General features: G+C 52.0%; 9 protein-coding genes across 9 annotated transcripts; 5 read left to right on the forward strand and 4 right to left on the reverse strand.

Moving 5' to 3' along the window:
• Window positions 1–1,625: 1,625 nt before the first annotated feature.
• On the forward strand, window positions 1,626–5,456 carry PSV08DRAFT_407397 (gmc oxidoreductase; the record flags this gene model as incomplete). Its single annotated transcript, XM_014228810.2, has 3 exons — window positions 1,626–1,785; window positions 1,841–3,518; window positions 4,127–5,456. 3 exons carry the CDS (start codon window positions 1,626–1,628, stop codon window positions 5,340–5,342), a joined length of 3,054 nt encoding a protein of 1,017 aa, XP_014084285.2. The 3' UTR covers window positions 5,343–5,456.
• A 1,965-nt stretch (window positions 5,457–7,421) lies between these two features.
• PSV08DRAFT_267927 (mitotic-spindle organizing gamma-tubulin ring associated-domain-containing protein) lies at window positions 7,422–8,408 on the forward strand. Its single transcript, XM_014228808.2, has 3 exons — window positions 7,422–7,554; window positions 7,646–7,723; window positions 7,950–8,408. The coding sequence occupies exons 1-3, from the start codon at window positions 7,465–7,467 to the stop codon at window positions 8,028–8,030; spliced, it is 249 nt and encodes an 82-aa protein (XP_014084283.1). The 5' UTR covers window positions 7,422–7,464; the 3' UTR covers window positions 8,031–8,408.
• A 674-nt stretch (window positions 8,409–9,082) lies between these two features.
• Window positions 9,083–10,831, reverse strand: PSV08DRAFT_267936 (uncharacterized protein). The gene is made up of 3 exons (XM_014228807.2): window positions 10,385–10,831; window positions 9,521–10,300; window positions 9,083–9,462 (listed from the first exon to the last, which is right to left on the reverse strand). Exons 1-3 carry the CDS (start codon window positions 10,548–10,550, stop codon window positions 9,320–9,322), a joined length of 1,089 nt encoding a protein of 362 aa, XP_014084282.1. The 5' UTR covers window positions 10,551–10,831; the 3' UTR covers window positions 9,083–9,319.
• A 2,860-nt stretch (window positions 10,832–13,691) lies between these two features.
• PSV08DRAFT_195436 (kinase-like domain-containing protein) lies at window positions 13,692–17,088 on the reverse strand (the record flags this gene model as incomplete). Its single annotated transcript, XM_014228805.1, has 4 exons — window positions 13,692–14,715; window positions 14,765–16,208; window positions 16,270–16,494; window positions 16,870–17,088. The coding sequence occupies 4 exons, from the start codon at window positions 17,086–17,088 to the stop codon at window positions 14,102–14,104; spliced, it is 2,502 nt and encodes an 833-aa protein (XP_014084280.1). The 3' UTR covers window positions 13,692–14,101.
• Window positions 17,089–17,181: 93 nt separating this feature from the next.
• On the forward strand, window positions 17,182–18,880 carry PSV08DRAFT_407400 (oxidative stress survival, Svf1-like protein). Its single transcript, XM_014228804.2, has 4 exons — window positions 17,182–17,484; window positions 17,554–17,769; window positions 17,823–18,247; window positions 18,297–18,880. The coding sequence occupies exons 1-4, from the start codon at window positions 17,462–17,464 to the stop codon at window positions 18,761–18,763; spliced, it is 1,131 nt and encodes a 376-aa protein (XP_014084279.1). The 5' UTR covers window positions 17,182–17,461; the 3' UTR covers window positions 18,764–18,880.
• A 322-nt stretch (window positions 18,881–19,202) lies between these two features.
• Window positions 19,203–20,037, forward strand: PSV08DRAFT_359186 (histone-fold-containing protein; the record flags this gene model as incomplete). The annotated part of the gene is made up of 5 exons (XM_014228803.1): window positions 19,203–19,396; window positions 19,493–19,540; window positions 19,622–19,709; window positions 19,804–19,887; window positions 19,987–20,037. 5 exons carry the CDS (start codon window positions 19,203–19,205, stop codon window positions 20,035–20,037), a joined length of 465 nt encoding a protein of 154 aa, XP_014084278.1.
• Window positions 20,038–20,226: 189 nt separating this feature from the next.
• Window positions 20,227–21,428, reverse strand: PSV08DRAFT_216173 (uncharacterized protein; the record flags this gene model as incomplete). Its single annotated transcript, XM_014228802.1, has 2 exons — window positions 20,227–21,261; window positions 21,370–21,428. The coding sequence occupies 2 exons, from the start codon at window positions 21,426–21,428 to the stop codon at window positions 20,292–20,294; spliced, it is 1,029 nt and encodes a 342-aa protein (XP_014084277.1). The 3' UTR covers window positions 20,227–20,291.
• A 391-nt stretch (window positions 21,429–21,819) lies between these two features.
• Window positions 21,820–24,519, forward strand: PSV08DRAFT_384572 (histidine kinase-like ATPase). Its single transcript, XM_014228801.2, has 3 exons — window positions 21,820–22,124; window positions 22,170–22,436; window positions 22,487–24,519. The coding sequence occupies exons 1-3, from the start codon at window positions 21,861–21,863 to the stop codon at window positions 24,167–24,169; spliced, it is 2,214 nt and encodes a 737-aa protein (XP_014084276.1). The 5' UTR covers window positions 21,820–21,860; the 3' UTR covers window positions 24,170–24,519.
• Window positions 24,048–25,514, reverse strand: PSV08DRAFT_399075 (DNA-directed RNA polymerase III subunit Rpc5). Its single transcript, XM_066093571.1, has 4 exons — window positions 25,484–25,514; window positions 24,883–25,413; window positions 24,570–24,829; window positions 24,048–24,517 (listed from the first exon to the last, which is right to left on the reverse strand). Exons 1-4 carry the CDS (start codon window positions 25,488–25,490, stop codon window positions 24,287–24,289), a joined length of 1,029 nt encoding a protein of 342 aa, XP_065949824.1. The 5' UTR covers window positions 25,491–25,514; the 3' UTR covers window positions 24,048–24,286.
• Window positions 25,515–25,656: the final 142 nt, after the last annotated feature.

A 25,656-nucleotide genomic window follows, 5' to 3' on the forward strand; every position in this document is an offset into this window, starting at 1 on the left:
TGGGAGCGGGAGAGGCACAGGGCGCTAGTGGGGTCAGCCTTGTTAGCGTCCCGTAGGGCCGCTTTATTCCGCAGCGCCAAACCCACCGCCCAAAACTCCGCATCGTTTCCGCCTGCCTCTGTCCTCCTAAACCCTTGGTGACGACGCCACAATATTGCTTCTGCTGCCCGTTCCATCACCCGACATCCCCAAGCGAACCTCATGTCATCAGGCCTATCCGCGTATAGAACGACCATGGAGCCAGAAGCCATAAGCCTGCAAGCCTGTTCTCAAGTCCGCCATCCGTAGTTAGCACCAACGTCCGAAGCTAGTCGAGTCTATGCAAAACCTCAGGGTCAGTAGAAGACGGCACGGCAAAATCAGCTGAGGCGGGCCACTGCCGGCTCACACAGCCATTGGGTGGCTGACCACCCATATTTGCCCTGCCGATTCAATACCGAGACTACCCTCTAATCTTGGAGACGGCCCGTGTTCGTTTTGGCGGTCGCGTGGTAGTGGCAACCACCACTTGAAGGTGCACATGTGCATGCAGGCCGTTCACGTTCGCATCAGAGTCGAGGGGGTTACCAGTCTAAGTAAGGATGTATTGTAGATTACAGGGGGGGCACGCGGCGTTGTTGATCTGGCCAACAAGCGACAGCTACTACTAGAAAGGCGACCAGCTCAAAAGCTCCGAGTAACATTACATACTGCATGGGCGAATCGGCACATTAGCTTGTCGAGCGCCTTAACCACACACGGCAGGCAAGGATTACGCAGCGAAAAGTATTTCTGTACCACCTAGCTGTATTCAAGGTTAACATGGAATATGCAGCTATTCTGCGTGAAATCTCCGACACGCACTACCGGCTTCCCATGGCCATAATTTAGTAACCTTTTCCCCATACGCATACATGGGAATGTTTGTATGGTGCCTCAGCCGCCGTTGCGGACGCCTCTGCCGCTGCTACGGGAGCCTCACGTGTCGCTTAAACCCAAACGCATCGTCGTCCGAAACTGAAGTTCCTTCCTTGGACCCAGGATGTAGCGGGGTGGCGCACTAGTTGGCGAAAGTAAGATTGGCCAGAACATGCGGACGTGCCTTCATCAACAACCGCTTCTTCTGCCGAAGACCCCTCCCTCCATTTGGTGCATAGACCGCAGTATCTGTCCACTAAAACCCATCCTTAGGTAAGAATTGAATTGCCCTTGGTTCCGTTGACCGGGTTCCGCCGGTGCCTGACAGGCCTCCCAAAGCGTCACGGTGCAGTCAGGGGCACGTTCGCTTTGCATGTCTGGCTACAGGATCACATCTATTGAAACGTCCCCTTTCACATCACCCCATTCTGGTTTTTCTAGAACGAATAGGTACATGCAGTCGAGCGTGGCTGCACCCAATGCATCAATTGAGCATTATCGCCCTGACTTAGCGAGCCGTCCAAATAAGTATCTTTTATGTCGGAGGGATAAGGCCGCACCCACCATTTCCCACGTGGCTGATAGGTTCTCGACCAATGCAAGCAACGACTCAGCAAAAAGTTCGGCCCGTATAAAGCATATATTGCCTGCACATTTTTGAAATACCACACCAGACCGACCCATACGTACACTCGTTAATAGACTAATCTGCTTTTCTGTGTGTCAAGATGCCTGCATTCTCACGCTTGGCTGTCGCTGTCCAGCTCCTTGCTGTTTTCGTGTCGCCCGTTCTTGGTGCGGCATACAACCAACAATACGACTATGTCATTGTTGGTGGAGGTGTCAGTGGCTTGACTGTAGCCAACCGTCTTAGTGAAGACTCGAGCAGTATGTATCCCACCAGAATGCGATAAACATGTATCTACTCACACCACCGAAACAGAGACCGTTCTCGTCATTGAGGCTGGCGACAATGTCGATACGCCCGCGACCAAGATTCCATGGTTAGCCAATAACCTCAGCTCTGCCAACGGACTGATTTGGGAGAACTACACCTCAGTGGCTGAACCTGGTCTTGGCAATAGCTCATTCCCAGTTGTAGCAGCAAAAGTCCTGGGTGGTGGTTCAGTCATTAACGGCATGGTCTATGACCGTGGTGCTGCCGCTGATTATGATGCTTGGGAGGCCCTTGGTAACAAAGGTTGGGGCTGGGAGGGAATGGAGCCCTACTTCATCAAGGGCACTACATTCCAGCCTCCTTCTGAGAAGACTATCCGTGACTTCAACATCACCTTTGACCTCTCAACCTACGGCAAGGGGCCGCTCCCCGTCTCCATCACATCAACCCAATATCAAGATATTAAGGCTTACTGGGCAGCATGGAAGGCTAGTGGTGTTCATGTGCCAGTCGACGGAAATGACGGAGATGCTTATGGTGTCTCGTGGTACCCCAACACCATGGACGCGACCACTGGACGCCGCGCCCACGCCCGTTATGCATACTACGATCCCATCCAGAGGCGCCCTAACCTGCACCTCATCACGGGCGCCACTGCCAAGAAAATCATTTTCGATGATAGACCGAAGCCTATGGCACAAGGTGTCGATGTGACCGACAAGACAGGCAAGACTACTTGCTTCTACGCCAAAAAGGAGGTCATCCTTGCTGCTGGTGCTATCCAAACTCCAAAGCTTCTCCAGCTTAGTGGTGTTGGTCCCAGGGACGTGCTGCAAGCTGCGGGCATCAAGACCAGGGTTGAGCTCGATTCCGTAGGTGCCAACTTCCAGGACCACCCATACGCCACAGCCATCTTCAACACTACATCCAACTTCTTCCCTAACCTTCAATCGCTGAACACCAATGCTACTTTCAACGCTTCTGCCTGGAAGGAGTACGAGCAGTACAAGACGGGCCCCTACACGTATGCTCGTGGCAACGCACTTGCCTTGATCCCCTTTTCCGATACTACCAACAACACCCAGGCACTCATCGACATGGTGAACGGTCAGAAGGCTACCGACTTCCTTCCCAGCATCTACAAGAAGAACTCCAAGCTCGCGGCGGGATATGCAAAGCAGCGCAAGATTCTTGCCAACTTGCTTGCACGCAAGGATGCAGCCGCTACCGAGATGACGCTGGCTGCCGATGGCAGCTTCACCCTCATCGGTGTTGAGAAGCCCCTCTCGCGTGGTAGCATCACCATCAACGCCAAGAACCCCAACGGCGCTCCCGACGTTGCGTTCAATGCGTTTGTGAATCCTGTGGACCGTCTGGTCATGTCGATCGGTCTGCGCTTCTTCCGTGGCGTGTGGGCGCGCCCTGAGCTCAAAAGCTACAAGATCAAGGAGACTGTTCCTGGTGTGCAATTCCAAACGGACGAGGAGATTTTCGACGCCCTCCTTAAGCAATCGATGCTTCAACCTTCCCTTGTTCACCCTGCGGGTACTTGCTCCATGATGGCTGAGAAGGATGGTGGCTGTGTCAGCGACAAGCTGCTCGTGTATGGAACCCAGCACTTGTCTGTTGTTGATGCTTCAATCATTCCTCTCATCCCATCTTGCCATCTCCAGGCCACCGTATATGGTATTGGTGAGAAGGCTGCGGATATCATCAAGGCGAGGTAGAGGAAGGAAAGTAGGTAGAGTTGATTTGAGTTTGCAGAATTCTTGTACATAGGTTTTTGTAATTGCACCCATGCAGCATATTTTAATTTGTTAACATGATGGTGGTGTGATACAAGTCATGCTGTCAAGTTACTTGATCTATAAGCATGTCACACTATTTGTGAAGAGGTCGTAAGCGAAACCATGCGATTCTCGCTTTCGGTAGTATTGGTACGTCCCGCTATACGCGTCCGGGGTAGTGAGTGGTTGTCTAGATAAAGTACCCGTATCGGGCGCGGGGCGTATATACCCGTTGGTGCGAAAATATTGTGGTTAGCGTCCTGACTATACTTACATGTGCATACATATGTATGTAAGCGTGAGGGGACCAAAGACGGACTTATGCGGGATATGAGGTACAATGCTTTATGAGGGTTGGTCTGAAGCCCCCCCCCCACGTCTGACCCTGAGCGTGGGGGCTACGAGCGCCCCTCCATCCATGGTTGCGTCATTACCAGGCAAAAGTTAACTCCGCCATACTTCATGTATGTGCGCTGCCATACATCACTGCAGCAACACACCAGAACCGCCTGGTATACTGCTCCGCCATGAAGCTGCTCAAGAGCCAGATTGAACACAAGACGGGCGCCGGCTTCGCCACACTGCTGCCGGAGGAACCTGAGGATATGTGGCATGCCTACAACCTCATCCAGGAGCACGACCAGATCCGCGCGAAAGCAGTGCGTCGCGTCTCAAAGACATCCGATGCCGGCTCCACCTCGTCGCAGCGCATTACCCTCGACCTCACCATCACCGTTACCTCGACCGATTTTGATATTGGCTCCGAACAGCTGCATGTGTCTGGCCGCGTCGCAAAGGAAAATGAGCACGTCAAGCTGGGGCAGCACCATACTCTGGATCTGGAGCTCAACCGCAAGTTCACAATAGAAAAGGCAGACGGCTGGGACAGCATCGCTCTTGAGCAGCTCAAAGAGGCATGCGACGCCTCGAAGCGCGCGGAGCTGTGGGCAGTCGTGCTGGGCGAAGGCGTCGCAAACATATGCATGATTACAGAGCACCAGACTATCCTGCGCCAGAAAGTCGAAGTCCCCGTGCCCAGAAAACGCAGAGGCGGTGTCGACGGCCACAGTAAAGGCATGGAGCGCTTCTTCTCCACAACCCTCTCTACGCTCCTTCGCCAAATCGACCTCCCAAACGCTTCAAATTCAGCACAAGGCAAAACACTTCCATTGCTCCTCGCCAGCCCCGGTTTCGTAGCCACAGCATTTCTCCAATACATCAAAGAAGAAGCAACAAGAACAACAAACAAGCCGCTGATGGGTTTAATACCTTCCATCATTGTTGCGCATTCTTCGTCGGCACACATACACTCCTTAAACGAAGTCCTCTCCTCCCCAGCCATCACCGCAAAACTTTCCGACACCAAATTCGCCCGTGAGACAGCCCTCATGGACAAATTCAACACACTCATGCGCCTCGATGATGGCCGGGCATGGTACGGGCCCCGCGAGGTGGAACGAGCAGTAGCCAAGGGAGCCGTTGGGAGAGGTGGTGGTGTGCTTCTAATTAACAATGTGCTTTTCCGTGCACAAAACGTCAAAGAGCGAAGGAGATGGGTGAAGCTTGTTGATCAAGTACGAGACGTGGAAGGGGGTGAGGTGAGGGTTCTTAGCTCATTGCACGAGAGTGGCAAGAGGTTGGAGGGGTTGGGCAATGTTGCTGCTATATTAACGTATCCTCTTGAAGATTTAGACGAGGAAGGGGATTCGAGTGATGAGATTGGTGTTGGGGATGAGGAACAGGGCGAGATGGTGATTTAGTGATTTGAAGTGTTTGTCCACATCCTGTGTATATAAACAAAAGACGGTGGATGATGGATGATCTGATTATACCCGTTACGATATACCCATGAAGTAAAAAAGTCTTCCCATAACACTGTCTAGAATATACCATACCGATTCCCCTTGACAGACTTACCCACCTTATACACCTTATAGATCTCAGAGCCAACATCCCAAGGTTCTTAGTACAGACTTCTTGCTCGAATCTTTACCCTGAATACGATGTCATTTTTTGATACCCGATTCCAATAGGTTGAGGTGTGGCCTGCTTTTCTTTTCTGAGAAAAAAAAACAATCCAAGACTCCATACGCCAAACAGATACAGACAAGTAAATTCAACCCCCCCAAAAACTTCTCCAATTGCAGCTTCGTATCTTTACCCTATCCTTTCCTCTCCTGCAGTATTGGTTCGGTGGTAGTCGGTCCACTGGTAGTGCATGAGCATGCATAGTAGCGGTAGGACGAAGGAAGATGTGTTTACGTAGCTAAAGAGTTAAGGTGTCAAATAGGAGTCTATCTGCAGAAAAGAATAGTGTGTTCGTACATCATTCGAGATTTCATGCTAAGCCTCTGCCTACTTTCTTAACCTCTACGCCATACGCTCTACATCTACCCCTTTCATCTAGCTCAAACCACTCCAACACATTACATCTTTTGCACCGCTGGTTTTACACAACAAGTTCTATATCGATTTCTTTCTTACCCTGGTATCTCGGCGGGAATGACGGTGGATTGGTGCAGTAGGCAGTGCACATCTGGCAGGTTGAAAGCCCGACGCCTATCAACAGTCGGCTTGAAATACATAGGTGTTGTAGCAAATTGTTATGAGCAGCCCCACTAGAATCTCTCTCTTTTCGCCTTCTCTTATGCAAGAAGAAAGGCAGCTTTCCTAACTCTCTCCTCAATTTTCCAAGGTTTTCACACATTTAATTGAAAAATCAACAGAGAAGCTTATGTCTATACAGAGAAAAAGGAATAGAGGCATCAAAAAAGAGACGTAGCTAGTATTTAAATAGGCATGTAACAGAGTAGTAAGGCTTCGTGACTTGGTAGAATATGTATCTACACGGCCCTTGACTGAGAGGTAATCTCTTCTTGAATAGGCAGCCTAGGTAACTGTAAGCCGTAGGCTTTGCTTGTTTACACGCTCTATGGGAGACTTGCGTACATGTTAAACGAACAAATTGATTGATTGATCAATCAGTTAGTGGGAACGACGCCACTATTCCAGTGTTTCTTGGGGTAGTAGGGAGGGGTGGCGCAGTGAAGGTTCCAACCACGTTGGGGAAGGAAGAGTGGAAGAAGGGATGTAGGTCTGAGTAGACTAATCAAGAGGCTTTTTCGTGGAGAATTAGGGTCTGGGTAGTGCAGACAAGTAATATAGAGTAGTGTGTTGGCTAGAATTACTCGAATACGTATGCAATCGCTATTTTACCTAGCTAGTTAGCGCTATTTAGACTCATGAACCTCTAGAATAAGAAGAAACAAGGTAGATATAGCCTTCATCTGTATCTCTAAATATATTTATCTCGATTATAGACTTAAAACGATTTTACTGACGCTAGGGACACGGTTTAACTGATATAGAGGACGTTTGCTACTGTATTGTTTTTGGTTAGGCAAAATACGATTACAGACATAGTGTAAATCTACAAAAGGCACATGGGTATCTGGTATTTATTTGATGTTAGCTTTTTATGTGCTGGTAGGCCATGTTTCACCGTTATGATGATGATGCCATGAGCTGGACATGTCGATGTCATCCAAGACTGATTTCCGATCACCCACCTAAAAAAAGCTAGAACAGGTAATACTGGAGAACCATGAAGCAGAAGAAGGCGCAGTTGAAAATCAAAATTGTCCTGGCCCTACCAGACACTGTGAGCATAATTTCAGTTTCTTTGCTAGGGAAACACGACGGAAAAGTGACACCCGCCAAGGAAGGTCACGTGCCAAAGGCGCGCGCCGCGTTCTGTACGGTTCTCGCGCCCCCGAGACGGGCTGTCAACAAACAGACAACCGCTACCTAAACGACCACAGCCATTTTATTTTTCTATCACCCAAAAGATTAAGAGAGAAAAAAGTGGAAAACTCCCAAAAAATGCCAGCCGCCGAACAAACCTCAGCAGACGCCCGTAGAAAGGCTGCTCGAGAAGTTATCGACATTCTCCATGAAATTGCAACATTGCTGGTATGCAGCAGTCACATGCGCACCCTCCTCTCCCCCCTTCCCCAATCTAGAGGCCCCTCTCCCGCCCAACAACTAAAACTCTCGGCTCTAGAACACCCATCTCGATCGGCAACAACTATCATATTGCGTATCATTGATTGAAAATGGCGCGAACCCAGAGGCCTTGGCGGTACGTTAGCAAAGAAAGCACCCCCCCTCGTGACTTTTTGTATCCCACTGTGTCACAGCAACAATTCTCACGCATGGCTCCGCATTGCCCGCTATTGGGTTATTTTCTATTATAGTCTCCGTTACACGGCATCTACTGTCGGTAACTCCTCTAAAAAAAATAAGAGAAAGAGAAGAGAAAGGGATTGGAGTTTTTTTTTTTTTTGGCTAACTCGCGGGCCCGACAGAAAGTGATACTACAGTTACGCGAAGAGTATCCCACGAGTTCCGTAGATGGAGACACAGAAGCGGGTGCCGCCGCGCGCTGAATTGGGAAGCCCGAATACTACACGACCCCAACCCCCCAAATAGGCGTCCGGGAGTTTATTTTTATTTGTACATATGAAACTACAACCGTGCTTTTTTCCCCTTGTAACAAAGCTGCCTTCACAAAAGGCTATTGCGTGGTAGCCGCGTCATTGCGAGACTGGGTTTTGCCAAAGAGCAAAAGCTGACGCGGCGAGGGAAAAAAGGTGAGAAAGGAAGGGACGGGTGCGAAAGGACGGGGTGGCTGGCGGGGGGTTGATCATCTCACACCAAACAACAAAAAAACGTTATCAGTTGGGGGGGAGGGGGAGGGGGGGAAGGTCTTCCGCATCTAGAACGCCTACTTTTTTACATTTACCCAACATCAAAAAAAAAGCCCGATATCTTTGTTCCCGTAAATCTGTGGGCTGACTTGGCTTGCATGCCTAGACAAAATAAAAGACAAGGAAACCGGGAAAGGCTAAAATCTTGGGGGGGGGGGGGTCGGGCGGGGCGCCCGAGGATGGAGGGGTAGTGTAAGTAAAGTGGTAGCGACGTAACCGCGGGGTAAAACCAAGAGGCGGGTGCCAACGAACGAACCAGAGAGAGTAGGTAACCGTTCGGGCGGTAGTTGGTATCAAAGGCTTATGCACCGTTATCAGTACGCATTGCAGGGTGGTTTGCGTCTTACAGGGCTTGAGAGAGAGAGAGAGAGAGAGAGAGAGAGAGAGAGAGAGAGAGAGAGAGTAGAGGCAGCATGTTGAGATAGGAATTCACCGGATAGCAATCACGAGGTCTTCAAGGGCATGTGTGCATGTTTGTTGGTGGGTGTGGCTGGCGTGGGGAGTAGATTGTACGGATCAATGCCCGATGTTATCCTGACTCAAGGTGGCGCACATATACAGTACACCAACAAGTCACCAGGTCAACGGAGATGGCCGTCTTTCATGCAACTAATCATAGGACGCCATCATCGAACGAGTCGACTAGATAAAACATAGTGTTGTCACCACATCTATACTACCAGTTGTATAGTTGTGAGCCAAGGGTAAAAAAAACATGGACAGATGCTTGATAACGTTTCTTGATTAGGAGCGCAAATAGTTTCTAAACTAAATGTCACAGTAGGTTGCCGAGAACAGCGATTGTATGGAGGGTATCATCAACCAACGAGAGAAATGTGTGTGTGGGGTATCTTCCAAGACAGCAGACTTGCTGCAGCAACAAACAATCAAAGCCCGAAAAACTCCTGCTGTTCTGCTCTTACGAGAGGTATTGCGGTAAAGAAAAACGAAATAGAAAACAGTGTCCTCTATCTGCTTCCCCAGGTAGGGGAGCTTTGACGCTGGCGAAAGTTGCCCTTTGCGTCTGCGACTTTTTGCAGGGCCTTTTCGGCCTTGGCCTCTTGCTTGTTGAGGAATCCATTGAAGACGGGAGGCAGGATGCGCTTAGAGTCTGGTGGTCATCGTTAGCAACCTGGTTGAGAGGAGCGTATCGTAACAATAAAACTTACTGGCATGGTCAGGATCGAAGAGAATGCCATCTGCGCCCCTCTCGCCCGCAACCCTGACTGCTTCTTCCAAAAGACCCTCGCCAACGCCTTTGCCACGGTACTTGAGCTTGACGGTCCAAGCGCGTACAACGGCCTTGCCCCTCCTTCTCCTGCCACGCTTCTTTGCAGCATCGTTATCTGCCCAGCCCAAAACCAGAGAACCAATGACATCCTCACCCCACTTGACCACAATCATCCTGTCGTCACCGAGCCAGTCCATGTCGATGTCCTCCGCCAGGCTGATGTAGCCACCAGTCATCCAGCGAATGAAGATTAGGAAAGTCATACTGATGCCGCCAATGGTCGTGACCAGCATCAACTTGTCCTCGTACCACCGGAGCATGTACCGGGCTGCAATAGCCACGGCGACAAAGTAGGCGGCTAGCGAAATAGGGTGGAACATCATCATCTTGCTGGCGACCTGGCGCTGCTGTGCAACCGAGTCGGCAACTAGGCGCAGGCCCTCGATACGGTCATCTTCGGTCTCAGCCGTGTAGGTGGATAGCTGGGGTAGTTCGTCGGCAGGTGCCTTTTCTGGTGCACTTGCTTCGGTCGACGACATGACGTGTGATTCAGTCGTGGATACGTAGGGGTTGTACGGGGCAGTGGATGTTGAGTAGGATAGTGAGGTTGGCGGGACTGGTTGAATGAAGGTGTTTAGACGGAAATTTGTTGGCGTGGGTAGTGGTGAAGGGAGATCTGGGTCGATTCTGAGATTGGCGCTCAATGAAGTGAGGAAAGCTGTTGTTGGGTGTTAGTACATGGAAACTTCAACCGCCATTTTCCTCCATCACGCCAAATGCAGAATTGAGAATTCCAACCTACCAGCACTTGTTCTGAATCCTGGTAGCGACGGTATGGCCGGAATTGCCTTTTCGATTCCCGCGTAGTGGTTTACAACAACAGTCTCTTGTCCAAGAAATTGTTGCCGTGGAAACGCATGGGGACCTGGCGGAACCTTGAGATGGGTGGGAGGGAGTTGGCGGCGCATCTCTATGTCTTTATATAAACACGGGAAATAGAGTTTTTTTCTCTTCTAGACAATTAGGCCAGATGACATGTAGGAACAGTCGGCGAGGGCGTTATGCTGAGAGGGGAATGGGAGCAAAGTAAAGGGACCAGCCAGGAATAGGAAGTAGGGCACGTGGGGTGGATGTGTGCCGCGCACGATTAAGTCGAGGGTCAGAAAACTAGCGACGAGGGAAAAAAAGGTCTAGACTTGTTTAGTCGGGCAGACGGGCAGGTCAGGGAAGAAGAAAAAAGCCCAAACACAGAGTGGGAACTTGAGTGTTAAAGTATGGGGGGGTGGAAGCCAAGACGACGAGAATGAAGAAGGGCGTTTTGCGCTTAAGCTGGCGCGGACGGGCAGGGAAAAATGGGTGGACGATAGGCATCGGGCGCACGGGCCCTGTGATGCCGCCGAGGGAAGGAGCCTGGCCGCTGATCGCAACAGGCCCCACGCTGCTCAAACCCCGGCCCTGGTCTGCTATGCTTCAGCTGCTGCACACACACGCCCGTTGCCTCTCTGATTGGAGCTGCCGCAGACACAGAGATAACCATCCACCACTCACCACTCCATCTTCATCGTGTTGGGGACGCGGGTTGGCTGCGCGGCGCGGCGGCGTCTTGCTTTGTTGGTTTTTGATGGAGGTGCAGTCCGTCCAACCGCTCGCTCGACTACCTACCGACGTACTTACACTACTCCGCCAACGGCCACGCCTCGGTACCACTCTGCCTTGGTTGCTTATGGCCTCTCTTACTTCTTACTACTACCGCTATACAGGCTGCCAGGCAACAGAGAGCGGAAAACTGCCTAGTGCATGTCCAAGATACCACCGTCGCTGCATCCGGCACTTGTACATGCCTTGGCTCTCTCGATCTGCGGTGTTTGACTGTGCATCAACGGCCCGTATGGGGGACGCCATCTGTCATGATGACCGCCTGTCAATCTGCTGCAAAATTCCGTCATCAGACTATCTCCTTGGACCATAATCCATCCACTCATCATCATCATGACTATCGTCGTGATAGTTCACGACGAGCAGAAAAAGGGTAAGCGCAAGCGAGACTTAACCTGCGACGCCTCGCCGCTGTTGCTCCCCCCGCCAACCATTCCCCATCCAGCCGCGGTACAGACCACTCTGCATTAATCTCAAACCCATCCTTCGCGACGGAGTCCCCCCAAACGTAGCCTGGGCAAACGAACATGAAACGGACTACCCTGTTGCTTGCGCAGCCCTTGGTTTTGCCGCGGTGCCACCCTCTGTCATGGCCTGCTAACCCCTCCATTGCGCTGCCCTCGAAGTTGATTACACGCCGAGACCCACCACCATTGCGTGTTCCAGCTGCTGAACGCCTAATGGTCCTTTGACTATAATGTACGGTATTACCGCCGTGAACACGAACGGGCGCCCGGCCGAACTGCCATTTTTCTGGGAACTTTCTTACTGTGTACATAGTACACACATACCTAGAAAATGCCTGCTAGCGCAGCTTGCAGTACCCGACCACATCCGTAGTCGCAGGCGCAAATGGCGGTAAACAAGATGCAAATAGCATGAAAAGCAAGAATAAACACAATAAAAAAAGACTACAAACACGGTCTCTGCCTCATCACGAGCCCTCCCTCGGCCCCGCTACTGCAAGACATTCGCGCAATAGTCCGGCCACTTTCTGCATCCGCATCTCTTTGCCTCTTTATTCTCCACACACGGCATCACGCATTGGATAGTCACTGTCAGTCATGGTCATACTTTAGCGAGTAACCAATGGACCCTGGCCTACCGTTTAGCCTCAGCACCAACCACAGGGCATACAATCGCCCATCTGACGTGTGTCGCATCCCCACACTACCATCAAGCTTCGTAAAAAGATCCACCGTGGACGGCGAAACAGACACCACCCACATCCTTGCACGCGGTGGGAGAGACAACAAGTGCAGAAGTGTGCGCAAACCAAGGCCCAATGCCCTCTCTGACCGCTAGGCCTGGAATCCCATGGGCATGCCAATGCTGTGTGTGCCCCTCACATACTACATACATTACCCACACGTACTTTACTAGTTATTCCATTCCAGCTAAACTTGCTCATCTAAACCCTCTCCTTCTCAAACAAGCTTGTTTCGAACCCAATCGGATATGCTTCATCATTTTTAACACCCGCACCGCTCCAGCCCGCTTCAAGCATCGATCTGACACTTACCAAATCTAAAAAATCCGCGCGTTGGGGGGACGGACGCCTGCAGGATACAAAGGCGCGCGCACAGACAATCAATCACACCCACCCCAGAGTCAGCAAAAATGCCAGGCGCGCGCACAACAAGGACCCTTGGACCTTGTTAGTTCTGGCAACCTTTTTTTTTTTGCTTTGCTTCGTTTTTGTTTGATCTTTTCTTTGACGTTGCTTTTGCCCATCGTGCGTGCGTGCGTGCGCGCGTGCGTATGTGTGTGGGGAGAGTTACTCCTAGGGGTAATGTGACAGGATGGGGTACGGTACAGGCGCGGGTTACGAAACCAGATGCCTTGGCGAAGACCCTAAAAAGCGTGATCGAAAATGTTTCGTGTTTCAGCGCTTCCCTCTCGCTTGCGCTACACGGGTTAGGCCTCTCTCTCCCCCCCCCTTCTCTCCTTCTTACCCTTTTGTCTCCTCCTCACTCCTTTCGGCTTGGCCTTGGCGCGCTCGTGTCTGTCTGGGGAGGGGAGGGGAGGGGTCAGGGAACATGGGACGGGCAAATCAAGCCAGCGAACTACCAAGGGTGTAAACAATCGTACATGGTACATGGACATTTTGGTCACGTAGATTGCGCGTTTTCTCCCTCTGCGGAAGATGCTTTCAATGTTGATTTTCCTCCCGATCGTGACACGGAGTCTTCTCTTGTTTTGCTTGACATCGCCGTATAGTCTTGCGTGAGATGGCCACATTAATCCACCACCACACACACACTCCTTTCCCCCACCCTTTGCCGCCTCCTTTCTGCCGCGCCCCACGGGTTTTGCATAGACGGACAACGGGGTGGCTCACGTGCACATAACACCCCCTTACCCCCCCCCCCCCCCCCCCCCATACATGTCATGCGGATAAACTAGCTTGTTAGTTTACCTGCCACTACTATCATCATGCATAAGGGCAACCTTGGTCATCGCAATGCTTTTTTATTATGCTATACCCCCTTCTTCCCTACGAATCTCTTGCTTTCTCTTTCAAACCCTACACCCCCATCCCCCATCCCCCCATCTCCTCTCCATTTGTATCAAATATATATTTATATATCGCTCTCTTTGTGATCGTAACCTCTAAAAATTTGCCAAGAAAAAGAAAAAGGAAATACCCCGCGCGCGTACACGCAGTCGAAGAAAAACAGGACAAGGAATCTCCTCTCTAGTTCGGACATGGGAATATCTGGCATCATGCAAACAACAGCAACAACCACCTTTGGTCAAACACCCACCTGTCTAATCATCCAAAAAAATACCCCAATATTAACCGTCCCGGCCGCCTATCTACCAGTCCCCCTCTCCATAAGCTATCGCCTCTGTCCTTCTTTTACTTCTTCTGTTGTGTATTAGGAGCAGACGAGCCTCCAGCTCCAGGCTCAAGCGTATGCTCATGGTTTCCGGCTCGTATTATCCTACCGCCCTCTTCTTGCGAGCACACCTCGCTGTTGATGACCCACTTGTCTTCGAGTATCTCATCCAGCGTTGCGCGTTTCTTGGGGTCGACTTCCAGCATGCGGCCTATAATGTGTCTGCTCTCCCTAGGTAACAAACGCAGGAGGCGCCAAGGACCTTTGATCACCTGCGGCGGCTGCTGGCCATTTGATGACGTAGATGCGCGCGGCTCAGTCGAAGGGTGTTCAGAGGATTGATGCCGGGTTGTAGACTCAGAGCCAAGCCCAGATTGCCGGCGTTCGTCACGTGCCGTACTCTCAAGATCCGTAGCCGACTTGGAGGGCCCGGTGATCGACCTTGGCCCGTCGTTGGGAGGTGAGACAAAGAGTTTGTATGAGTTATCGGATATCCGTGGCGCTTTCCATGGGAACCGGCGTAATGTCATGCAACAGAACATGATAGCAAGTGACCAGATATCGGTAGGTTGTGGGTCGTACTTGGACAGATCATACACTTCAGGTGCAAGGTAAGGATCCGAGCCGACAATACCTGAAAACAAGTTAGAAATGCTGCTGGTATAATGTCTCGTGCTACATACCACTGGCGAGGACGATTTCGTCTTCAAATGGATATTTGAAGACGGCGGCACTACCAAAATCAATAATCTTCATGATTCCGTGTTCGTTGACAACGACATTGTCAAGCTTCAAATCACGGTGAGCCAAGCCCATGCTATGCAGATAGGTGACTCCATTGAGAATCTGCAGTGTGGCACAGGCAACCTCCTCGCGACTCATCTTTCCCGTCATTACTATTGCGAACAGATCAAAGGGTGCGTATTCCATGACGACGAAGTAGCTTCCTTTTTCATTCACCAAGTCCATGGTCTCGATAATGTTCCCATGATGGAGTGTTGATCCTATGCAGAACTCGGCAGTAACCTTTTTGTTGTAATCTTTTTCGGATTCGTACGAATGGCGGTTACGGAACTGCTTGACGGCGAACGTTGTGCCATCGCTACTTCGCTTCATAAGCCGAACCGAGCCACCAGCACCGGATCCCAGCACTTTGCCAAACTTTCCGTACTTGCTTTGCAGGCCATGGTCATCCGCAAAGGGGACATGTATCGAACCGTTCGTTACGGGCGGTGTCATGGTACCGGATTTGGTTGACTTGATCTTCTGACTCCGAATGGATGGTGCAGGAGACTTTCCGCGCTTTTCCTTGTCCTTGTCCTTGTCCTTGTTCTTGTGTCCAATCTTGAAGAAGCGCTTGAGTTCAGCCATTGATCCATGGTGTTTACCGGTCGGCGACTTGACATCTTCAGCATCAGAGCCATGGCCCTTGATGGACCTCTTTCCGAATATGCTCGACCGCTTGTTGTCCTCCTTGTCCGAATCAGTGCCCTTGGAGCGTGGTAACTGATATACTGATGATGCTGCCGAACTGCGTCCATCACGACCACCGTAGATGTAGCGGGCTTCTAGTGAGTCGAGGTTTCTCGCCTGTGCCGCACGTTTGGAGCGAGTGTAGGTGTCTTCCTTCTCTCCTTGTGGTGTATATGGGCGGCTACCAGGTGCCGGGGAGGATGCGCCTGGCGTGCGATCACCACCAGAGCCGGCAGGACTGGCGTCCCGGGAAGCTGGGTTGGAATCACCAGTAGGACCTATGGCAAATGCTGGATTGCGTTTTGGATGGGGCTGAACTACGGCGGGCAACTCCGAGGATGGTCGAGGGGACTGCGGTGCGGTTCTTGGCGATCCCGGAACTGGCAACGAAGACTGGCTTTCATTGTGGCTCTGAAGAGACGAATCCATGGAGGTTGGCGGAGGCTCATGGGGAGGTGAGATTTGCGGCGTCATGAGGGCGGGGTCGCTTGGATGTTTGCTGTGTACTTGGCCGCCTGCTTTTTCATCCCGGGACGATGTTCCTGCAGGCGTCAATGGTGGAGAATGCATGGCGGAGGCAGGCGAAGAGGGTATGGAAGAGCGATGTGCGGAGTGTCCTGAAATTGTTCGCGAGGCTGGGCTGGGTGAAGGTGCCTGTGGAGTGTTAGCTGGACGGGCGCTAATTGCGGCATGTCATGATCCAGAGTTTGCTTACGCGGGAGGGTGGAAGCGAGACGGGCTCGAACGAGAAGTTCTCCATGCGTTTTGCCTGCATGCGGGACTTCTGGAGGGTCGACGACAGGCTGCGTAGCTCTGCTTCGGCCTGGGGGCTCAGTGGGCCATGCTGGGGCGCTTCGGCGGGGCTGCTAGTGAGGTCGGCAACATCTCGCACGGCCTGGGCAGGCTCGATTTCCTCGTGAACCTCGCTGAAGCGGACAGACTGGGCGGGGGGAGTAGACGTCATGATGGGCGGCGAGGGACAGAAGAGAGTTCTGTCAAAAAGAGCGGCTAGGTCAGTCTAGGCCATGACGGAAGGCGCGAACGCACAGGACGGAGAGGCTTGCGCTTACTTGGGGCTCAGAGGGCGACTGTGCGATGGAAGCTCGCTCGTCGGTTGCGACAAAGGTCCGTCGAATGGGCCGGACAAGAGAAGCGGCGGAGGAGCAACGGGCGGGCTGGTCGTGTGCCTGGCTACAGAGCATCGAGGTTCGTCATGGGCAGCCAGGATCAGTGGATGCAGATGGAGCCCCGCGCTAGGCGTCGAGTGGGCAGCGCCAATTCGTCCGCAATGGTGCGGGAAGGCCGGAGTCAGCACAGGCAGATGCGCGCGAGGCCGGGGCCGGGGCCGTGGTTGTGGTTGTTGTGGTTGTTGTGGTGATGGTGCGGGTGCTGCTGGTGCTGCTGGTGCTGCTGGCGGCGGTACCAGCGAGTCTATGTAAGTACCCAAGGCACGGGCAGAGGCCGGGCGGCAGAAAAGCGGCGAGAAATGATCGTCAGAGGGGTGGTGGACAGCACCTGGCGCGGCTTGCCCCATCCGTCTGCGAAGGAACATCGGGAGGCTGCGGCCAAGCCTCGACGCGACCCTTTGCATTTGCCATCCACCGCCTCTGCCTCTGCTGGCTCCAGTCCATCGTTGGCCACTCTTGTGCAGGCACAGCTAAGTCCTTGCCCACCGCACACATACACTCAACCCTCTGCGCCCTCCCGCCCCCACGACACATCAGCCTGCTCCACCCCGTCCGTCTCGCCCTTGCCCGCCCTGCCGTGCTCTTGTTCCCCTCGACATCTTAGCTCCCGGCCCTGTCGAACAAGTCTTTACAGAGATTTTCTCCCCTGTCGCCGTCCAATCAAGACGGAGCCTCGCACGCCCCGTTGCATAATAGTGCACTGCATCGCCGTGCCCCAAAATGTTCAGTTGGGCAAAGTCAACGTGAGTGACGAGGGATGCCTGGGCCCTGGGTGCTGCACTGCACTCGAGTACGCCGACTAACAGATGCAGGCTAGCCGCAGTTGCCGGCACCCAGGAGCCCGAATACGGTCCTGAGGCCATCCAGCCCGTGGGCAAGAAGGGCGACGAGCCTGCCTACACGGAGCTGACAAAGGACCACCTCAAGTGGTCCACGCTCGACTACACCAATGTCGAGACACAGACCTTCTACATCTTCAGCGACGCCGGCCACCAGGGCTTCCTGCAGGTCATCTACAACAACATTGCGTGCGTTGGCCCCCTCTGTACACCCGCCTCGCTTCTGTGCTTACGCTGCATAGTGGCCTCCGTGTAACCGTCCAGTTCAACTGCAAGCTCTTCTTCCCCAACAACGAGAAGCCCTTCCTCTGGGCGAGCGACCCCGTCTACAACTACGGTTTCGACGAGAAGCAGCACTCTTTCTTCGCCGATGGCGTCTCCATTGAGCTCTCCGAGGATGGCACCCAGTACACCATCAAGGCGGCCGTCCGAGAGGACTGCATGGTAGATGTAAAGTTCACCAGGACCGCGCCTGGATTTATGGGCGGAAAGGATGGCACCACCAATTACGGTACCAACCCCAAGGAACCATGGGGGTCGATGCACCACCACTTCTGGCCTCGATGCAGCGTCGAGGGCGCCATTCACACCAAAGAGGGCCCGGTCGACGTCAAGGGCCGTGGCATGCTGAGCCATGCTCTCCAGGGAATGAAGCCCCACCACGCCGGTAAGCATCGTGCACCGTTTATACATGCCTCCCGACTAAACACATCTAGCTGCCCGGTGGAACTTTGTCAACTTCCAGTCCCCCTCATACTCTGCTATTCTCATGGAATTCACAACCCCCGCCTCGTACGCCTCAACAATCGTCCGAGTCGCCGGTATTGCCACCGACGGCAAGCTCCTCTTTGCAAACACCGACGGCGATGTCAAGCACACCGAGACCAAGCAAGACGAGACTGGCTGGCCAGCGCCTACTGCAGCAAGCTACCACTGGGTTGGAAAGACGGAGGATGGAAAGGATGTCACCGCAGACATCGCAGGCTCTCTGGGTGAGATAATTGACCGCGTTGACGTCATGGCCGAGGTCCCGGGCTTTATCAAGACGATTGTTGCCAGTGCAGCAGGCACCAAGCCATACATCTACCAATATGCGCCCAAGATGACCATCAAAGTCAAGGTTGGCGATGAGATCAAGGAGGAGGAGGGCACACTTTTCACTGAGGCTACCTTCATCTCGTAGCTGGGCTCTCCCGGTTTTGGATATGACGACCCTCAGCTATCCTTGATACCCAAGTATTAGTAATACATCAGGACTGGGACCTGGTTGTTTAATGAATAACGTTTGTCACGCTCAACATGTCGTGTTTGCATCATGTGCTTTTTGCTTTTTATCTATCATGCATGTGAGGTTTGGCATCTGGCCATCCCCCAGCCTTGGCGAGCTTGGTTGTGGTACCGCACGGCTTGCCCTGCATTTCCCGTATCTGCAGCATGTGCAGCCTCGCTATCGATACCCCACACTCTGCTTCCATCTCACTTCCTCCCCCCTTCACTTGTCTCACCTGATAGCGCGTCCCCAACCAAACGCGTTGGACGCGTGTAGCCCTTTCACTACCCACCACACGCTACGTTCTCCATTTCTCTACACCTCACCTACCATCTTTCCCCTACCCAAAACCATGTCGACTCAAAGGCCCAACCAGTATAGCGCGATACCGCGCTACACCGGCGCATCCTCAACTCCTCGACCTCAGCCACCTGCGTCGTCTGCACCATCAAGAGCGACACAGCTCGGCATAGGCCTCGGTCGAGGCGCTGGCGGCCTTGGAAAAAGCCTTCTTGGGCGCCCCAAATCCCACATGAAACGACACATGTAGGTCAAATGCCAGCCTTCTTACCAAGTAAAATGCGTGTATATGTATATATATATATCCATGTGTGCGAGAACTAACACAATGGGACTGCATAGGAAGATTCAGAGAGATAGCATTCATGGCATTACCAATGGCGATATCAGGTATATAATAGTCCTTTTGTTTTGTTTTGTCTTTTGCGAGGAAATAGAGAGAGGGGTTTACTGACGATATATCTACGATAGACGACTAGCGCGCCGTGGTGGCGTTAAGCGCATATCTGCTCTAGTATACTCTGATATTCGCCAGGCGCTGCGCGACCGGTTGGCACGGGTATGTTTGTCCTTTGCTATTACGACACGCTCCTTTTCTATGCGTCTGTCGTTTTTTTTTGGGGGGGGGGGGGCTAATGATACCACTGTTTTAGGTTCTCAAAGATATTTGCGCTATTATTGATAGCAGTGGCAGGAAGACGGTTTCTGTTACTGATGTTGTGTTTGCGCTGCAACGGGTGAGTTTTTTCTTCTTCTTCTTCTTCTTCTTCTTCTTGTTTGATGTAGAGGGGTTTTCGAGGAAAAAAAAGAAGAAATGCTAACGATGATGGTGATAGCTTGGGAACCCGATTTATGGCTTTGAGCCGTCGTTTCTTCGTCAACGGTAGATATTTTGTGTATCCTGATGACGGTATGCTGTAAAGAGAACTGGATGCGATACCCCACGGCAGATTATCGGCGTTTGGTAGGCGTTTGGACGGGGTCGTGCTAGTTTGTTGGATTATTCGAATTACAAAGGAGGGAAGGATTACATTTACTAAAATAAGGCTGATTCATTAACCTGTCCCAGCTAGTGATAATGGATGGAATTCCTAGTGCCCAAGGAGAATATGTTAAAAGCCTATATACGAGCATTTCATGACTACCACCTTCCAATAGCCTTCTTCGCCTCTTCCATCTTCACATTCCACTCATTTACTCCCCCCTGCTTACCCCACCTATCCCTATACCACGTATCTAACGCCTCCAAAAACCTAACCCCCTCATCCTTCATCCCCGCCGCCCTCCGATTCCTCCTCCACGCCTTGTCCACACACGACATACCAACCACACACGCATGGTGCCTCAAAAACATCCTCAGCACGACCTCATCCAGAAAATCCGGGATACCAAACGGATTCGCAAACGGACTCTGCTCAAACGCATAATTGCACTTGACCTCGCCCTTGAGCTGCAGCGCCCCCCACCGCCGCCACCACTCGGCCAGTCGACAAAAAATCACAAAATGCATCTTGTGCGCCTCGCCATGCACAGTGTAGATGTTGCCAAAGGGCTGGCACGCCCGCCAATGATGCTCCACGTTTGCATCTAGTAGCCATCCCTTGGGCGGATAGGTAAACATGTTTTTCATAGCCGGGATGACGTTGATGCTCAGGCCTCGGTGGTTCCGCGGGAGCAGTGCGCGGTGATGGGGTGCTAGGTCCTCGAGCCAGCGTGTTACGGGTGAAAAATCGAGGTTGCGGACGGTGAAGTGGAAGGTGGTGGTTGTGTAGTAGGTGTATGCTGCTTCAATGCGGATGGCGCGGCTGATGTGGAGGAGGGACGGGGGTGCGTGGTGCTTGGGCTTGCTTAGGGAGGGCCATGAGGGCGAGATGTAGTGGGTTGTGGGGAGGATGTAGGTGTAGATTTGGGTGCGGAGTTCCGACGGGAGAAGGGATAGGAAACAGGGCTTTGAGGCGTCTTTTGGGGTGATGTGGTAGAGGTCGCGTTTGTAAGTTATGGTGTCTTTTTGGTGGGATGTGAGCGTTGAGGGGCGTTTGAGAGCCTTCTTCTTTTCCTGGGATGTCGGAGTGGAGTTGTTGGCTTTGCTTAGGCTGGTTGGTGTCTTTGGACTCAATAGTATCGTAGGTTTGTTTTGTACACGCGGCTCTGTCAATTTCTTGGAGTTGGGTGATGGAGTCGGTTTTACCACCTCTGGGTTTTGGGTGATTCTTGATGACTTTGGGCTAGCTTTTGAGGTGGACGAGGCCGTGGCGCGGGCGTATGACGGAGGTGCCATATTCAACACAGAACAACCCTCTTAGAATGATAAATTCAAATATAAGTCGCTAGTAGTTTTCGAAAGAAATGATAATGTTCTGCGCAAATGATTTGCAGTGCGCGTGTCTGCTTGAGCATGTCACAGTGGCGACAGAGGGTTGGTGATTAATCATTAGAGAACCACATTAGCGTGATTTGACATGCTGTTCTTTCACTGGCGCTCACATTCTCTTCGCGTGAACGAAGACTGAATACAGGTCATGAAGATGGTTACAAGGCGAGAAGCGTTGCGTCAAGAGAGGGTAGTACGTAGGCCCGGCACGTGAGCGCGCGAAAGTGGGGCGCTTCACGTATCGCGCCTTCCGTCTAGTCTATCTTACTTGTGCCATCATTATTACCTCCACAGGATACTTCTCTCTCTGCCTGTCGGCTCGTAAACATAGCCAACGAAATGGATACTTCACAATCATCGCCACGTGGAACTAAACGCAAAGGTGACGATAGCCTTTCACTTCCTGCGCCACGCAGGATCAAGGCGCTTTCGCAGGATGTCGTCAATAAGATTGCTGCTGGGGAAATCATCGTCGCGCCTATGCATGCGTTGAAAGAACTGATTGAAAATGCCGTGGATGCGGGATCGACCGCACTGGAAATCTTAGTGAAAGATGGTGGTCTCAAGCTTCTGCAGATTACCGACAACGGACATGGCATTGACGTATGTTTGACTTGTAATAGCAGCATCGTATTCTAACTATCCCAGAAAGAAGATTTGCCAATCTTATGCGAGCGCTTTACTACTTCCAAGCTCAAGGCCTTTGAGGATCTAACCTCAATCGGCACGTATGGCTTCCGTGGCGAGGCGCTGGCGAGTATCAGCCACATTGCCCATCTCAAAGTCACTACGAGGACGAAAGAATCAAGTTGTGCTTGGGAAGCCCATTTCGCAGACGGCAAGCTCATCAGTCCAAAACCGGGCCAGAGCGCAGAACCAAAGCCCAAAGCAGGACGACAAGGTACCACCATTACAGTATGTCCAAACAGAATCAGATTTGGGCAATGGAACTCATGTGGTGCTAGGTTGAAGACTTGTTCTACAATGTCCCCTCTCGGCGTCGGGCCTTTCGTTCAGCTAGCGAAGAGTATGCCAAAATCCTCGAACTTGTCGGACGTTATGCTGTGCATTGCCAAGGAGTCGCCTTTTCATGCAAAAAGGCAAATGAAACTTCTGGAAACAGTGTGACAGTACCTGCATCTGCGACGGTAAAAGATCGCATTCGGCAAATCCATGGTGTCAGTGCCGCCAACGACCTAGTAGCCTTGAACGTTGAAAGTGATCGCTGGGGGTTCAAGTGCGACGGTTGGATCAGCAATGCAAACTACAGCGCGAAGAAGACGCAGATGTTGCTCTTCATCAACCACCGTTCAGTTGAATCTCAAGCGATCAAGAAAAGCGTTGAGCAGACATATGCAATGTTCCTACCCAAAGGAGGGCATCCATTCTTCTACCTCAGTCTCGAAATTGAGCCTCAACGAGTTGATGTCAACGTACATCCTACAAAGCGAGAGGTGCACTTCTTGAACGAAGAAGAAATTATTAATATGGTCTGTGACTCGATTCGCGACAGTCTCAGCAAGGTCGACACCAGTCGATCCTTTGCAACACAGTCACTGCTGGCGAACCCTAAGGTCCCACTCTCAACACCCCTGAAACCGACTTTACCCATGACTCCTAGTAAGGGCGATGCATCAGATCGTAGCGCCTCAAGGGCACCACAGACATCTACCAGAAAACGAAACGAGAACAATCTAGTCCGAACAGACACTTCGATTCGCAAAATCACATCAATGCTGCAGCCCAAACGACCAGTAGATGATACCTCAGACGAAGAGAGCGAGATGGAATACGAATTTACAGAAAGAAAACCAGTAGCATGCCGCCTGACATCCATCAAAGAACTGCGCGCAGAAGTACGCGACGCAATGCACACGGAGCTCACCGACATCATCTCAACACACACATTTGTTGGCATTGTCGACGAGCAAAAACGCATTGCAGCAATTCAGGGTGGAGTCAAGCTATTTCTCATCGATTATGGGATGCTGTGCAACGAGCTTTTCTACCAAATCGGTCTGACGGACTTTGCTAATTATGGATACATACGATTTGATCCACCTTTATCTCTGGAAGAGCTGCTCAAGATAGCAGTGCAACAGGAAAAAAGTAACGCAGGCGAATCAGTGGACGAAGTGGACTGGAATCAAGTTGTCGATGTGGTCAGGGAGCAGCTTGTTAACAAGGCGGCGCTGCTGAGCGAGTACTTTGCCATTGACATCACTCCACAGGGCGAGCTCTGTTCCATACCGCTTTTATTGAAGGATTACACACCATGCATGGGCAAGCTTCCGCAGTTTCTGCTTCGCCTGGGGCCTCATGTCAATTGGGAGGAGGAAAAGGCGTGCTTTCAGACGCTCCTAAGGGAGTTGGCATCGTTTTATGCACCGGAGAGCTTTCCGTTCGCATCCGAGACCGAAACTGATGGCAAGGAAGATGGTGACAAGAACGGAAAGGGTAAAGCCAAGGCGCAGGAAGACGACGACGAAGAGATTGCCGCGAGACGCAAGACCGTACTCCAAGCGATCGAGTACACCATTTTCCCGGCGTGCAAGGCACGGCTAGTAGGAACACGAGGGATGCTCAAGGGCGGGGTCATTGAAGTCGCAAACTTGAAGGGCCTGTATCGTGTGTTTGAGCGATGCTAAAGTAGCAAGGTTCTGGTGGTACTACTGATATTCGTCATGGTATTTCGGGGGTATCTAGTAAGTGTATGACAGGGTAGAGCTAATGCCATTCGCCATGCGCATTGGTATTCATTCACTTCAACTTTCTTTGGCCTCTGTGGTTTCTTTTTCTTCTTCGTCTTCGTCGGACTCGTCGGAGATTTCAACCAGGTCTTGGATACTGCGCCTGGACTTCTTTTTACCTCCTTTGCCGCTCGTGCTGATGGTGTCGAGAAAGCCGCTATTGTCAATTTTAGCCTGCAGCTTGGGTGCGGATGCGACGTCTTGGATGAATAGTCGCTCATGATACGATTCAAAGGCCCTCTCGTCCTGCAAAAGACGTTAGTTGCTATGCGTAGCCGTCTTGCACCAGACTACTTACATTTTCGTCAAAGTAATTAAGTCTTTGCCACTGTTCCTGGTTTGTCGCCTTCATAAAAGCTTGCGTCAGCTCGGCAGCTGTGTCGCCACCAGTCTTTTTGACCTGGGCGAGGAAAGCTTTTGGCTCTGCAAGCTTTGCGCCCTCTTGTGACTCTTTTTCGCGCCGGCGCTGAACTGCTTCTAGCTGGGCGGAGGCGTCAATGTGGTGAAATTGTGTTCGGAGTTGTACCAGACCGTCAATGCGTGTGAGGTGGAGTTCGTCTACCAAAAATTAGCGGAAGGTCGACGGCGCAATTCAGGTTGCGATAACTTACTGTCACGGAACGTGCCGAGCATGTAGCTAGGGCCCTTGCCGTCCTCATGCAAAATCTGGCCTCCAAAAGTCTGTGTGTTGAGGACGTGCCCTTTCTCGTTGGCGTCCTCAAAATGAGTCACGTACTCCTCGATGTTATCGTCATCCTCGGCGGTAACGGGTGCTACGGGTGCTCCTTCGCCGGCAGCGCCAGGCCGGTTCCCACTGCGTGGCATGGTCCGCTCAAATCCAGAGGCGATACCAAAAGCCTTTTGCCCAAACCCCTTAGTCTTGCGCATGGCTTCGCCCCATCGCACACCAGCGAGGCGGTTGTAGTTGCGGTGAATGTTGATGGGCACGTCGACCTCGATGAACCCAGAGTCCTTTTTGATGCGTAGCTCGGTCGGCTGGCTTTCAGTCGCCTTGGTGAAGGGCTGGTCTGGGGGGCGATTCAGGTACTGGAGGACATAGAGCTGCTGCTCAGCTACATCAGGCGTGATGTAGACATCGTACTCGGCTACGACTGGGTCGTCATCTTCAACGTCCATGGCTGCTAGAATTCGCCCATCAAGTTAGCAAGGTCGGCGCTTCTTGGCGTTTTTACAGGCAGAGGCTGGTCTTACGAGCCATTGTGTGTGTATGGCGAGGAATTGCGAGCACAAGTGCGCGCCGGAACCAAAAAGTTCCAGAAGAGCCAAAAGTTCGCTCCGCCCCGCAACGCGAAGTCGCGTGGAGCCGCGGCCCGTGCAGCTGCATGACGGAATGCATCCGACCATCCCCAGGCCTGTCAACAGTG

This window comes from Bipolaris maydis (assembly GCF_028858645.1).
Source record: "Bipolaris maydis strain C4 unplaced genomic scaffold PSV08scaffold_2, whole genome shotgun sequence".
In the NCBI taxonomy this organism is placed as follows: domain Eukaryota; kingdom Fungi; phylum Ascomycota; class Dothideomycetes; order Pleosporales; family Pleosporaceae; genus Bipolaris; species Bipolaris maydis.